Source organism: Thunnus maccoyii, chromosome 14 (genome assembly GCF_910596095.1).
Source record: "Thunnus maccoyii chromosome 14, fThuMac1.1, whole genome shotgun sequence".
Classification (NCBI taxonomy): Eukaryota; Metazoa; Chordata; class Actinopteri; order Scombriformes; family Scombridae; genus Thunnus; species Thunnus maccoyii.
The window spans coordinates 9,537,419-9,551,282 of record NC_056546.1 but is presented as its reverse complement, the minus strand read 5'-3'; the positions used below and the strand labels follow the sequence as shown (position 1 = coordinate 9,551,282).

At 42.7% G+C, this 13,864-nt stretch overlaps 1 protein-coding gene across 5 annotated transcripts in view; it reads left to right on the top strand.

The window, feature by feature from the left end:
* The window catches only part of LOC121912151 (girdin-like), a 76,035-nt gene extending 63,636 nt beyond the window's left edge, over positions 1–12,399 (top strand). Inside the window, exons 30-36 of one of the 5 annotated variants that reach the window (XM_042434245.1) lie at positions 2,356–2,433; positions 4,288–4,524; positions 4,667–4,720; positions 6,526–6,615; positions 7,614–7,894; positions 8,153–8,603; positions 10,453–12,399. In XM_042434245.1, coding sequence (XP_042290179.1) covers positions 2,356–2,433; positions 4,288–4,524; positions 4,667–4,720; positions 6,526–6,615; positions 7,614–7,894; positions 8,153–8,603; positions 10,453–10,508 — 1,247 coding nt within the window. In that variant the 3' untranslated portion in view covers positions 10,509–12,399. Of the gene's footprint in view, positions 1–2,355; positions 2,434–4,287; positions 4,525–4,666; positions 4,721–5,759; positions 5,847–6,525; positions 6,616–7,613; positions 7,895–8,152 lie in introns of all 5 variants that reach the window. The other 4 variants (XM_042434246.1, XM_042434242.1, XM_042434243.1 and 1 more) reach the window with 4 other exon arrangements.
* Positions 12,400–13,864: the final 1,465 nt, after the last annotated feature.

The window sequence follows — 13,864 nt, the reverse complement described above, 5'->3', positions numbered from 1 at the left end:
CCCACAAAGTAGTCACAAAACACACTTCTACTTGGTGTGTGTGTGTGTGTGTGTATACGGTTGAATGGGTCTTTCCCCCCTAACTGCTCCTGTGCTTCTTTATCTCTCTCTCTCTCTCTCTCTGCGGAAGGGAGGAGAGGGCAGCAGCCCCATGCCCAAGCCCAAGGGCAGGGCTCCACCAATGGTATGCTGCGGATTGGTTGGGTGGGCGGGGTTTATGACTCGACTGTCATGTCTCTCGGGGCATGTTTTTGTGAGTCCATTGTCTGTGTCAATCAGCTGTCCTAGAGGTTACTGTTGAGCTGCGCAGCACCACAAGGTTGACTCTCCACCTCTGACCTGGTTCAAAAAGTTAGATGCATTTCTTGTGTTTGAAACAACACAGGGAGCGCTTGATTTGAGTCCTAAGAACAATATCTTTTTGTGTGTTCAGTGACACTAAATTTTAAGTGTTCACCTGTAAAGCTGAATCAAGCACGTCTCATGTGGTTCAAATATCAGAAAATACTTGAGGTATATTTTGTCCCAGGTCTGTTTCACTGTTAACTTCTGCCTCCGAAGGGTGTATAGCTCATTAGCTCTCAGTCATGTCAACCTGCTGATCTGTGCAGTTCACCTGTAAATAAGTAACAAACGCCCTGTAATGTAGTTTCATAACTATTAAAAGGTGCAATGCATCATGGTTCACCTCCAGTTAATGTAAGAAGTGTTAAAAACCTGGTTGTCTGGATTCAGTAGAAGATAATGAATGAAGACTACAGGTTGGTCTTATTGAGTTTGCTTTAAGATGAGTATTTGAAGTATTGTGTAAAATTAAGAAGCTATAGCCAGTATAAGCAAGCTGGTATATTTTTCACACCAAAAGGGAAAACTAAGGACCACAAAAATATATGGCTAATGCACATAATTAAATTCAAAATTTTCATTTAAAAGTAAACTTTAAAAGTTATTTAAAGTATTAATACCGTATTTCCTCAAATAAAAGACAGTAGCCAATTAAAAGCCGGTCTCAGATAATGGCCAGGGGAAAAATCAAGGGTGGATAAACTCCTGGTGCCTGTTATATCATGTGCAGGCCAGTGAAGCATAAATAGTAAGTTACCTGGATGTAACTCCAGTTCTATGAGTACATGTGTGGACCCCAGCCGACCATCACAGAGAGGGGAGAGGGATGGAGGAGACGCAATATTGTTTAAATACGGGGATAATCGTGCATATTTTAATAATAATGACAGCAGCAACACTACATGAGCATGGGTAACCAGGGTAACTTGGCTAAACCGGCGAGCCTACATCCATTAGCATGCTACCTGCACGCTACAGCTAAGTGGTGCACTGCCAAAACTTTTAGAGGAAATACGGTATAAGAGAAAGGAAAAAGTATCCTTGAACAACGATGCAGTAAGATGTAAATTACAAATAAATAAATGAATAAATAAATAACATCATAGTTATAAAGCATGTAAGGCATGTAATGGAGAAATTACACAGTCAAGTATGCAATAATAAATAATGAAGTTCTTGGTTACGTCTATGCAAACTTTGCTCTGCCCTTTGACCTTTTCCCCCCTCCCAATTGCACCCTTTAATATTCTTCATCCTCTGTGTTTCATGTAGGTGTGGTAATGTGTTCACAGTTATGTTGTTGTGTACAGAACGTAATGCTTTAAAATCAGCCGTAAACGTAGACTACAACACTCATAACCATCTACATAAGAGTGTTTGTGTGTGTGCAGAAAGACTGCGTGTGAGAATTTGCATAATGTGTTTATGTTTTTGTATTTGTTTGGATAATGTGTCTTATTATACAAAAGTCTGCCCTTAAAAGGATCGTTTAGGTTTGTCTGCCTGTCTTATCAGTAGTGAGAGAAAAAGAACACTTAAACAAGTATTTTATTAAAAAAAGAAATGTGAATTGTTAGCATTTATTGAAAATGCTCCTAAAAATCAGTGGAGCTGAGCATGGTCTCTCCGAGGAAATGAAAGAGTTTCCAGCTCCTTTAACTTGTGCTAGCATTGCTAATATATTTCTAACAGTATTTCAGTGTATTTTTACACATTGATATAGCCTAGATTTGATAATAAATCTAATAGGCTTTATAATAACATGATTCATCTCTCTTAAGTTATATATTGTAGCTGTTTTGTCTATTGCATTGTTGTCTGTTGTCCAGTTGAGTGTCCAGGGGCTCAGTTCTCTCTCTGCTATCTTTCCCCTGGCTCTCTTTTTGACAACGTTAACCACATCCCTCTGTTCTGCCCTCCTTTTTCTTTTGTTTTCTTTACCTCTACCTGCCTCGGGCTTGTTCTATCGCTCTCCCTCTCCCCTGTCTGTCTCTGGCTGCGCTCTGACAGCTATAAAAAGGTTGCCTTTCATGAGGAACAGATCCAAGGACAAAGACAAGGCCAAGGCCATCTACCGGCGCTCCATGTGTAAGACCTCCGATAGCCGCCACGCTAGCCTCCCTCTGCCTCCTCTTCCTCTCATAGCCACACTAGGAGAAACAAAGAAAGAACGGTCACTGATGTCAGGGGCGGCTGCAATGTGGGGGGTGTGACAGTATGACAGTTTCAGGTTTAAGTCACAGCTCTTAAACCTACTCAGGTGTAAAGTCATTCATTTTGGATTCTTTTCAAGTTTAAGGCAGAGTTTGAATAAGTTTGAGACATCTACACAAGATTTAACAAAGACTCCAGCTTAAAATTTGTTACGTCGTTACCAAACCTCCATGCTACGTCTGGTGACATCAGTGACCTGTCCTTATCATTTTTTCCTAGTAGACCTCCCGTCACCTCCTCCGCCCTGCGTCTGCTGCCTCCACTCCCTCTTGTAGAATACCTACTCTTAGCTTTTTATCAGCTCTCATCTCATCTGGTGAACACTTTGCTCTCACTGTTAGTAGATGAATAACTGACATTAGAACTAACCTCACAAAAAAGCACAACTGATAACTGAATTTTCTCTTACTGTAGATCTGCCTCATGTAGTTTTTTGCTGTTTGATTTTCATCTCTTTTGGTTTTGAGTGTTACTTTCCAAAGCTTATCTTTCAGTTTAGTCATTGTGGGTATCAGTATGCAATGGGCGACTTATCGGGCAGCTTTGTCATGTGCTCTGTGGTTTCATTTTGTTGGTTTTTACTGAATGAAAGGCTCTATGTGTGTGTATGAGTGTGAAGGTGTGTGTTCAAATGAGAGATTGGGAGAGACTGTGGGCTCGCCTTTCATGCGCCTGTGGTGTGTTTGCTCCCATCTTTGATTACAGCATGGAAAAAAAAAAAATCACCGCCACCCACACACACCATGGAGGACTTGAAATGGAGCCTTTACTCTCTCTGTATCTCTTCCTCTCTCTCTCCTTCTCTCTTTCTCTCTTTCTGTCTCTCTCTCTCTCTCTCTCTCTTTCTGTCTCTCAATCTTTCTCTCTCTCTCTCTCTCTCTCTCTCTCGCTCTCTCTCTCTCTCTCTCTGTTTTCTCTCTGTCAGTGTGCTGCATTTCAGATCTTATTCTGCTGACATGGACTTGCCTCACTCTGATTCTGGCTCTGATCTTTTGTGTACAGTACCGCTGCTGCAACTCGGAGCAGCTCTGCATGCCGTCATGCGCCTCTACCGTCACATACAGCTCAGTAGACAAAGTGCATAAAGACAGTGGCCTCTTAAGGTGACGATCACCTGTCCAAAAAATTTACCTGGCTGAGATCAACCACGAGTACTGAAGGATGAAAAACTATGCAGCTGCCATCTTTATGCACTTTAGATAATTTTTGTTTGACTATTTTTTAATACCTTTTTCATAATTCGGTATGCCTGCATGTGCCTTGACTTCTATAAAGACTAGATTTGATTTTGCTGTGTTCTACACAGCAAAATCTACACAAATTCTGATTAAGACCTCACTAAAGAAGCCGTCTTTCCATGCATACTATGGGAGTTGAGCCTAGCTCTTCATGAGGCTTATTGATTGAAGCACTGTAGACAAGAAAAAGTTAGGAAACAATTGATTAGAGTGCTGGTGCTTCAGGCTTAAGTAACCTTTAGAAACCTGTGCTCTGCAGGACTTATGACTTAAATTTTTGCTTTTATCTGAGCCATTAGTCTAAGAGGATACAAACTGTCTCTGACATAAATTTAAAGAAAACAGTTTTGTTATCTGAGGTGTATTGATTTCTTTAAATTTGACTACATATCTAGGCCATGACTTGAGGTGAGATAAGATGTAACAAAATGTGTAATTTTTGTTGTTGTTGTTCCTCTCTTCATTTCCCTCCCTCTGTCCGTCCATTCAGCCATGAATGACCTGCTGCAGACCATGGCTGTGGCGGGGGGTCCTGGGGTTCAGTGGGCAGGCAGCATCGAAAACCTAGATGGCGCTGAGGGCGGAGACGCCAGGATGACAGGCAGCAGCAGACACAGCGGGCAGCGCATGAAGGAGCTCGCTCTCTCCACCAATGCCATTGACTGTGCCGCCCTCACCCTGCCCACTGCAGGGCGTAGCAGGGCCAAGCTACGGCTTCAGGTCAAAGGTCAGGGTGCTGGTTTTATTTGTGTAAATCTAATATCCTTTTCTCTTTTTTTGGTTGGTGTTTTACTGACTATATATTTAAATGCATTCAGATCAGAGTGAAAAAAACAGCTGTAGCATCGCCGCCTTCTTTATCTCAACAGAAAACGCGTCCTGTGAAGACGTTGCTGGCTCATCAGATGACCCCAAGAGTCAAGGTAAGATGAGACGTGTCATCAAATCAAACTGCACGTGTGTGTTAAATGAAAAAGATGGGTGATTGCAGGAGCCTCTCAGAACCAGCTGGGAATGTGAAAACCTTTTTAAAGAAAAAAAAAAGAAAAAGAAATGGTTGAATGGCCCAAAAAAGCAGGTCATGTCCTCAACAGCCCCGCTGCTAATCTTTGGACTGCCTTCCAGCACTTCGATTAAGCCTGATCTACAGTTGGAAAAGCAATTTTAGTGGATAGCAAGAGACAAATCAGCCTCCGTTGAAAGTAGGATTGACTCTATTCCAGGCTTTAGGACGTTATCCAGGGCAGTTAATCTGTGGCCAGGCATCTATTCATCAGTTCTGTGCCGCCTCTAATGTAGATGACCCAGTTGTTAAACAGCCACCAAACTACTGACACACATTCCCAGCACTTTAGCTCGGTCTACACCCTGTTGTCATCAGTTTTATCTCTCTTCAAATACTTTTTTATTTATTAGTTTAAATGCATTTTGTACCTTAAGTCGGCTAGCACTTACACTTAGGCTAATGCATGATGTTAATATACCACTCACTACGACTTTGCATCAAAATATGTAACCTATAGTCTCAGCAGGTCATTAGATTGGTTCCCCAGGAGATTTAGCTGACGAGTTCCCAGAATGCACTCCAATACACTACTGTGAGTGTTCAATCTATAACACCCATTTCACAGCACCTCCTCTCTAATGTCTGGAGGAAACTGCCCTCCACTCTCACTCGCACACCGGACATCACTAATGTAGAAGCCATTAGCTCATCTTCTATTACAGATATTATTTTTTGTAAAGTCATTAATGGAAGTTTCAGATATCTATTGATTTTTCAAGAAACTTCTATGGCTGCTGTTACATTTTTTTTGTTCCGTTTTGTGTTTCTAAACATCAAAAAAAAAACATTAAACTTTGCATGTTTTGCACTGTGAGAGTAATGTGATGTAACCTTCAAACGTGTGATGTGTTACAACTAGCGTGCGCCGCATTGTGTGTGTGTGTGTGTTTTATCAGGCCTGCAGGTGTATAGCAGCGCTTTGGCTCAGTATCCTTCTCCTGTTGAGCTGAGCGCTATGTGCAGAGTGCCCTGTAGCATCTGTAGTAAGTGACTACTACTCGGCACTGAATCCCACTCTGGGCCACAATAGGCTGGTTTCCTGGATATAATGAAAACTTTGACACTAATCAGTAATATAAAAGTTCATTATAAATTCTAATTTGGTGTCACCCATTTGAAAACGAGTTTGAAATGATTTCACGGTCACTGCTTTCCAGCTGAAACTGTCCCTACGAACACAAGCAAGAGCAAGATCACGTTGTCACCACTCCTTTCCTTTGTCTTCCCTCTCAATTCCTCTTCTCCTCATTTGACACGAGGCATCCCATTTCTTCTTTTAATTTCTAATTTACTCCATCGTCCTCTATTATTCAGTAGTGTCCCTGTCAGTTCCCCCCCTTTTTTTTTCTCTCTAAGGTGGATTGGTCCTTTGATTTAGGCGTCCCCGCCCTCTCTATTGGTAGTTTCTTTGTTTTCTGACTGGACATATTGGGGCTACAGCCTGGCACTGATCCACCCTTCCTAACCCTCTGCCTGGCATGTGCCATCTGCTGCCCCAGCAGGGGACGTTCTGTCAAACTGTTAGCGTGTGGCTACGTGTGACTCCTTGTGTTAGTGCATGTCTGTGTGGATACATGTAGGTGTATGTTAATCCTAACTGTGAGTGTTTGTGTGTGTTTGCGTGTGTGTGTGTGTGTGTCTTCCCTCTTGTCCCTTACCCAGCCTCCAGACCCACCAGTCTCCATAGCAACAGGACCACCAGTAGTAATAGTAACAATAACTCCCACCTCACTTCTCCTCTGGAGGGCAAAGGTATGCTCCTCCATTCTGTATCCCCACCTTCCCTTCTCCTCCTTCTCTCAACTAACCACTCCACTTCTCTTCTTCTCCTCCCTTCATCTTTTTCTTTTATACCTTTTCTAATACCTACTTTAATGTGTCCTCCTGTGAGAATTTGATCAAGATGGTTTGTCCTTGCTGCTGTAATATTTTATGTACAAATATGCAATGGAAATTTGGAAAGTTGGAGTGAGCCAACAAATAAATAACTGATTCCAGAGTCTAAGCACTCATTGCATTTAGTCTCTTATGTTAAGGGAATATTGATATTTGATATCTTCTAGAGGACTTTAATGGGCAGAAAGTGCACGTTCACTGCCCCATAGTACATAAAACCTGCTATACTTGATTTTTTTTGACCACTTGGTGGCAGCAGAAACAATCTGTAAACACAACACTGATATCTGTGTATAAAGTTGAAATAGCAAAGTTGTGAGGGAACAGTTGCTTATTTACACATTAGCATTTTTTATCATGTTTCTGGCCATCAGTGAATGTAAAAATGATAATGTCAGGGTACTCAGACACTTTACATAAGTTGAAAGGATCATAAAAAACAACACACTTAAAGCACAAATGCAAGTCCTATATTCACTCTCCTATTAGCTCTATTTTTGGTCTCCAAAATGAAACATGTTGCTCTCAAGATGCTTTAAAGCTGCTCAAATATTTTCACCAGCTAGTTGCTAATAACGTCTGCTGTTTCATGCTGGGCAGGTAATGTACAGTGGGGGTTTATAGCAGTTGCCGGCGGTGGCTGAAAGCAACGGAGATGAGAGTGAACCACAATAATAAATTTGCAGGCTGTAAAACTGTAACAATGAGCTGAAAGACACTAAAATAGCTGAATTAGCTTAATTTGTTTAGTGTAGTAGAAAAGAGGTTTGATCAATACTAATGCAGTTCCTAATAGAAGTCAAGATCATAGAAAACTTGGCCTAAGATCTAATAATTTGTCCCCCTTCCCACAGGCACGTTGAACGGCAGCCTCAGCAGGCCTCACAGTGAGAGCAGCGGAGAGTTCAGCCTGAGTTTGGACCAGGAGGTGTGGTCCAGCAGCGGCAGCAGCCCCGTCCAGCAGCCCACCTCCTCACGCTCCTCCCATCAGAGCCCCCTGCAGATGCGCAGGTCCCTCGACCCGTCCACCGCCGCAGGCAACACCGGCCAGACCCAGATCAGGAAGACGGGATCTCTGGGCAACGAGGTGCTGTCCCTGCAGCAGTTTCTGGATGAGGGTATTGATCCTGCAGAGGTGAGGGCCCAGATATCAGTGATGTGTTACATGTTGTTGATTTAAAACCTGCAGATGCAGCAGATACTTTTATGCAAATATAACTGGCATATTTTTGCGGTTCCCAATAAATTATGAAAGGAAACTGTTTGATGATGAATCACTTTTAAGAAATTTTAATGTAAAAACAATTAAAAGAGAATAAAAATGCTATAAAAGAACGTGATGTTTTTAGTCGTCCTCTAGTTGATTCTTGTTGTTTACTCTCTCTCTCTCTAGTCTGGCAGTCAGGAGAACCTCACTGTAGATTCTCCTCGCCTCTCCACTTCTTCTGAGCATGTGCAGAAAGAACGCACTTCAACGAGGGGGCGGGGCATATTACGCTCAGCCAGCGGGAAGGCATCGCTGGTGTCCGATAGGCCACCGAGATCCTCGGGACAACCAGGGCGCCCCACCCTGCGGAAGGCAGAGAGCACCCGTGTGAAAGGCTCCGTCCCGATGCGCTCCAGCCTGTCCTCGCAGGGCAAAGCCACGTCCGTCTGCGAACGCCTGGACTCGGCTTCCTCCACACTGCCCCGGGCCAGCAGCGTCATCTCCACCGCAGAGGGCACCACGCGGCGCACCAGCATCCACGACCTGCTGTCGAAGGACAACCGGCAGCCCGTGTCCGTCGACGCCTCTCCTCCCGTCGCGGCCTCCAAGGCTGGTGCACACTCCCAGCCAACACCCAGTGAGTACCACCCCAACAGCACCAACCTAAAGGGACCCCTTACCACCACCATCCCCCTGCCCAAATCACACAGCTTACCTTGCCATAGCTCAGAGGACCCCGAGCTCTCCACCCTCGAGTCTTTCCTCGGCCCCTCCTTCACTGTAGAGTCGGTGTTCATGGACTCCATCTTTAGTGAGTCAGCGGGCAAAAACCTCCCCTTCCTGTCTCTTAACCCCACCCTTGTCAGCAACATCAGTGGGCCCCCTGTTACAAATAAAGCACACCCTCCTCCGATCCCGAATCACATTTCCACCCAAAACCAGACCCCTCACAGCCAATCAAACGGCCAGATGAAATCCAGCCCCGCCTGCGTGAAAGAGTATAATGAGGGCGTTGATCCCAATCGTGTGAATAATTCGGACCAGTCGCTCAACCCAGAGGACAACCAGTCCCTGTGGTACGAGTACGGGTGTGTGTGAACGACAGGGTGGTTCTGGCTTGCTGATCTTTCTACCAGACGTGACTTAAGAGAGGATGGATAAATGAATCCTCCTCCTCTGCATGTATTTATCAGAGCACTATCTGTTAGTGTGGTGTTTTTGTTTCGTTCTTTTCTGTTTGCCATGGTGCTGACTGGTGATTTTTTTGATTTTTTTTTTTTTTTGTCACCTCCTTTTCTGACCTTTTTTTCTGTCTTGTTCTGTTCTTCTTAAAGTGGGACTTTGATGAATGTTTTTCCGTCCAACAAGCCTTTTACCATCATTGTTTTACCATCAAATCTGTTTAACTGGCTAACACTGTACCAGACTATTATCTGCAGTATTGGGTTTATGCATCACAGTTCAGGCTTAGCATTTCTGTTTATAGCGTCACTCTTAAATTAGTAAGATTTATAAAAAAAATTAAGTTCACATGCTGCTGAAATGAGCTGAGTCACAGCAGAGTCAATGAATATGCAGCGGAATCTCTAAATCTCAGACATACAGTAGCTGTAGCATTTTCTTCATTACAAAACCAAATTAAATTTGTCAATGTGTCAGATAATAGATTGACTTTCCACCTGCTGTTTTATTTTGATGTTTCAATGTATCGGGGAGTGTCTTTTTCACTGCTTTTAACTCAGTTGCATTATCCACTAAACTGCATGGCTTTGAAACGCTCATTTTGATTGCTGTGATCAAAATGGTTATCACTTTTATCTTCTTTTTGTTTCTTTGAATGGTGTGTACTGTTTTTGTACATTTGAAACCTTTTTTTTCTGTATTTTCTTTTTTATATATATATATATATTAACTGGAGCATTTGCTCTGTGGATGATGGGTTTTGATCTGGTGGATCTGAACTGACTTCTTGGGCTGGTGACAAAATGATGAAGCTTCATTCCTTAAATGACCTGAACGACGGGTTTAGTTGGTTAAGTGAAAGTGGAATATGAGCAGGGTGAGTTTTAGGCAGTGTTTGATAGAGTTGGTGAAACAGTGAGACATTATAGTAAGTAGAGAAGAGTTTGCAGGGCTCAGATTGTTTTTGTGAATGAAGCTAACATCATTTCATGTGGGATTTTGAAACTTTGCATGCCAACGCACCGCAACTTCAGAATGGATATTTAATTATGTATTTTGGACTGACAGGATCTTGTACAGATTGTTGTAATCATTAAGTTATAATCAAAGACGAGCACTGCTTATTGTGCCAGTACTAGTAGACCTGTCCACCTCTAGATCCTTATTTATTTCTGCTTTTGTACTCAGTAGTTGCTGTTTTTAAGTTTCCTTATTATATTTATATTAATCTACAGTATTATGCAGGTATGAATTTTCTTGTCACTGTCTACAGATGTAACATAAACGTTGCCTTTGTCCTACAGATGTGGAGGGCAGAAAGTCTAAAAGCAGGAGTGGGGAGCCGCAGCAAAGCTGCTAAACCTCCCCCCCCCACCCTCGTCTGTCTGCTACCATGCTGTGAGCGCGTGGTGAGTGAGCGCTGCTCGAGTGGGAGGAAGAGGGGTGGAGGGGATGGGGGTTCGGTCTTGTCTCCATGGGAACCTAAAACATGGTGTAACAGATGTCGTCCATCCTGCCGTGCACTTGCCTCCCCTGCTTCTCTAAGCTGTTACCCCAAAGTCCACGCCCCCCCTCCCTCCCCTCCCTCACTGTCCTGTCCGTCGCCCCGCTGTCCCTGTGGTGCCAAACGCCTGTTCAGAGCCTGACGAGACCCCGGTCTGCATGGCATCCGGGTCGTTTTACCACGGTGCTCTGAGTGGGTGAATGCTTTGCCTGTTTCGAGTCCTGCAGCTCACCTCATCTCTCCCCTCACGACGCCCCTCGTGTTGTTTGTAAAGGTGATTGCTGAGTGTCTCCTACTGGTGAAAAACGTCGCTGTTTTCAGGCTGCTTACTGTTGCCGCAGTGCTGCATGGCTTCGGTGTAGCGCTGAAATCCTTCCCCCCTTCTCCTTCCCTCGACCACGCATGTAGATCCAGGCTGGCTGCTTCCCTCTGTCTCCTCTCGTTCATGACTTACTGTGTTAAATGATACAGTTTCTGACTTTTAACCTTCTTTCTCTCTTTTTCCTTCCTGTCTTCCTTTGTGTTTTTGTATTTTTCTAATCTGTCTGTTTTTCTTTCTTTTCTTAATCTTTCCACTCTTCTTTGCTTGCCTGGGACTCAGAGAGAGAAAGGTGGCCTTGAAGCTGTGTGTCTGAAGCCTAGTAGAGTTAATCTGCTGAGACCGTCTACAGTGAGGAAAGATTGTATATCCCAGTCCCCCCCCCCCCCGACCCCCTTTTTTGTTTTTAAATCCAGGACACTTCAGTAGAGAAAAGTGGCTTCCTTCTCTGTTTTGTTTTTCTTCCTTGAATCAAGGAAACAACAGAAAAATACTCTAGAAAATGTTGCGGTGACTTTTTTTTTTTTTTTTTCTATAAAGACTGCTGCGGCACATTGCACTGCCATGTGTCCTTCAGTGTGACGGACTGCTAGACGTGCACTAGTCTCCACGGACTAAGATTAAAGTGCCAACGTTCACACAACAGCCAAAAAGGGCGATCTTAAACCAGACTCTTGACGACTCCACTTTGGGTCTTCTGTGCAACTTTAAAAATCAGCCGGACCTTCTTCTGCCCAAAGGAATGAATCTTTTTGTAAAGGGGGGCAGCGTGCACAAGCAAAGACTGACACACACACACACAGTCCGGCTCGTACAGAACATTTTCAGCATAAGCATGTCAACACAAACATCTCCAACTCAACCTGCTATCAGACTTGAAGAATCACAATCTGCATGGAGCAATCAATCAGCCAATCAAACCCCTACTTCCCTCTCTGTCCAATCAAAGAGGAGGACACCGTTCTGTGGGGATTTTACTTGCCAGGGATGCCAAAACGACTTGGACGGGAAGCCATGATAGCTGTGTGATTGGCTGCCAATTATGAGTGGAGGTTGTGTGATCTGAGAGAGAAAGAGAGAGACTGATGACTGGAGCGTTCCAGGTCACCTATATGACAGTCGGCAGCCGTTGCTCATGCCACCACAGAGACACCCTGAAACAAACCCTACATACTGTACTGTTCATCTTAGCTTGACTCATGTATCATTATAGATCACACTAAATCATCTCATTATATCGCTTCCCATCCTGCTCAGTAACAGCACACTTTCTGTATATGAACTTTCTGGAGTATAGGTGACCTGTAACCTGCCCGGCAAACGCAGAACGTGCAGATTTCTGTTGCTTGTGATGATGAGACCCAGTGTTTTCCTCCTTTTCCACTTTTACATAAATCCATTTGATGTAATTAAAATTCATCAAGAGAACTGTGTGTTCTTTTTTTTTTTCCTCGTGTTTGGTTTACATCAAGATCTGTCAAAAGTCATGGAGACCTACCAACAATACACCAATAAAAAGATCCAGAAAGAGGTGAAAAAATGAGTATTTGCAAATCGTTTGAAATTTAAAATTGGTGTAAAAAAAAGCTGAACTATTTTTACACTTAAGTAGTTTTAAGTTCCTTTTTAGAGCTGTGCATATGTAGAATTTTCTTAAAATCAGGTTCAATTCCAGTTTAGTCTGAACCATTAAAGTCTCTGAGCTGTAAATTGTATTAATACATTACCAGTTTACTCAGTATCATCTAAAGAAATCCAATTTAATGTTTTTGAAGCTTATAGTGTTATTTTTTTTTGTTGACATCGTCAGAGGTTTTGATTCAAAATTAGGGTTTACGTAGTTTTTATTAGTAGATATATTTCTAATATTCAGCACTTTCAGGTTTCATCATTGGAAGCTTCTTTGCTTAAAAACTTAAAAATATTGAATAAAGCTTTTTAATGTGTATACCAGTAACCTGTATAAGGCTATAAAGTCCAAATACAGATATTGTTATCACTTATTGTGTCTGATTGGTCTTCACAGATGTCTACTTCACTCTCTTCACTGTGATATTTAGCTGTAAGGGTTCAACAGCTGATATTTTTATTAATGCTGCGTTCACGTCACGTCGTTCAAAACGTATTTACGAGTAACCGAGTTGGTAAATACAACCACCATTGTCGTTCAAGGTAATTAAACCTGATATTACACACAAGTAAAACTGAAACCAGACTGAGATGGTTCAGACACTGTTCAAAAACAGCAACGACCATGAATAATTTAGACTACTTCACCATTTAGCTGTTTCAACATCATTGGATGTGACAGCTCACAGTGAGGGCAACGTAAACAACAAACTCCCAACCGTCAATTATCTGTAATTTATACTCGTTACTATGGAAACGTTTTCCTTATTCTGATGACATGACGGGACGCACGCATGTGTGTTTTTTTTAAAAGGGGTTTATTTAACAAATACAAAAACATCTCAGCTCGAAAACAAATAAACACAAATAGGGTAAATTGCCTAAAAAAAAGAATAAGATGGTTATGCAGAGACTTTATGCTGGCGACGCCTTTTCCATGTGCTTCAAACATTCTTGACCTTTTTATTTTTATACAGGCAATTGGTTTCAATGCATCTGTTATAACTTAATTAGGCTACAACGCTTGCAAGTCGTAAACGGGAATCTTTCCCATATGACGAGAAGGCGGCGTTAGTACAAGGAGTTTGGTGCGTCGTGCTTTGCCCGACTTTAAACTGAGCAGAGGTCTAATTATCCGCAGTAAGTGAAAACACCTGTGAGGGTTTGCGGGGCCTTTAACAAAAGCTAAACATCTGTGTAGCTCTGACAACGCAGACAGGTAGATGCACAGTATCTGTAAGTAGCTTCCAGATGGATTTTTACT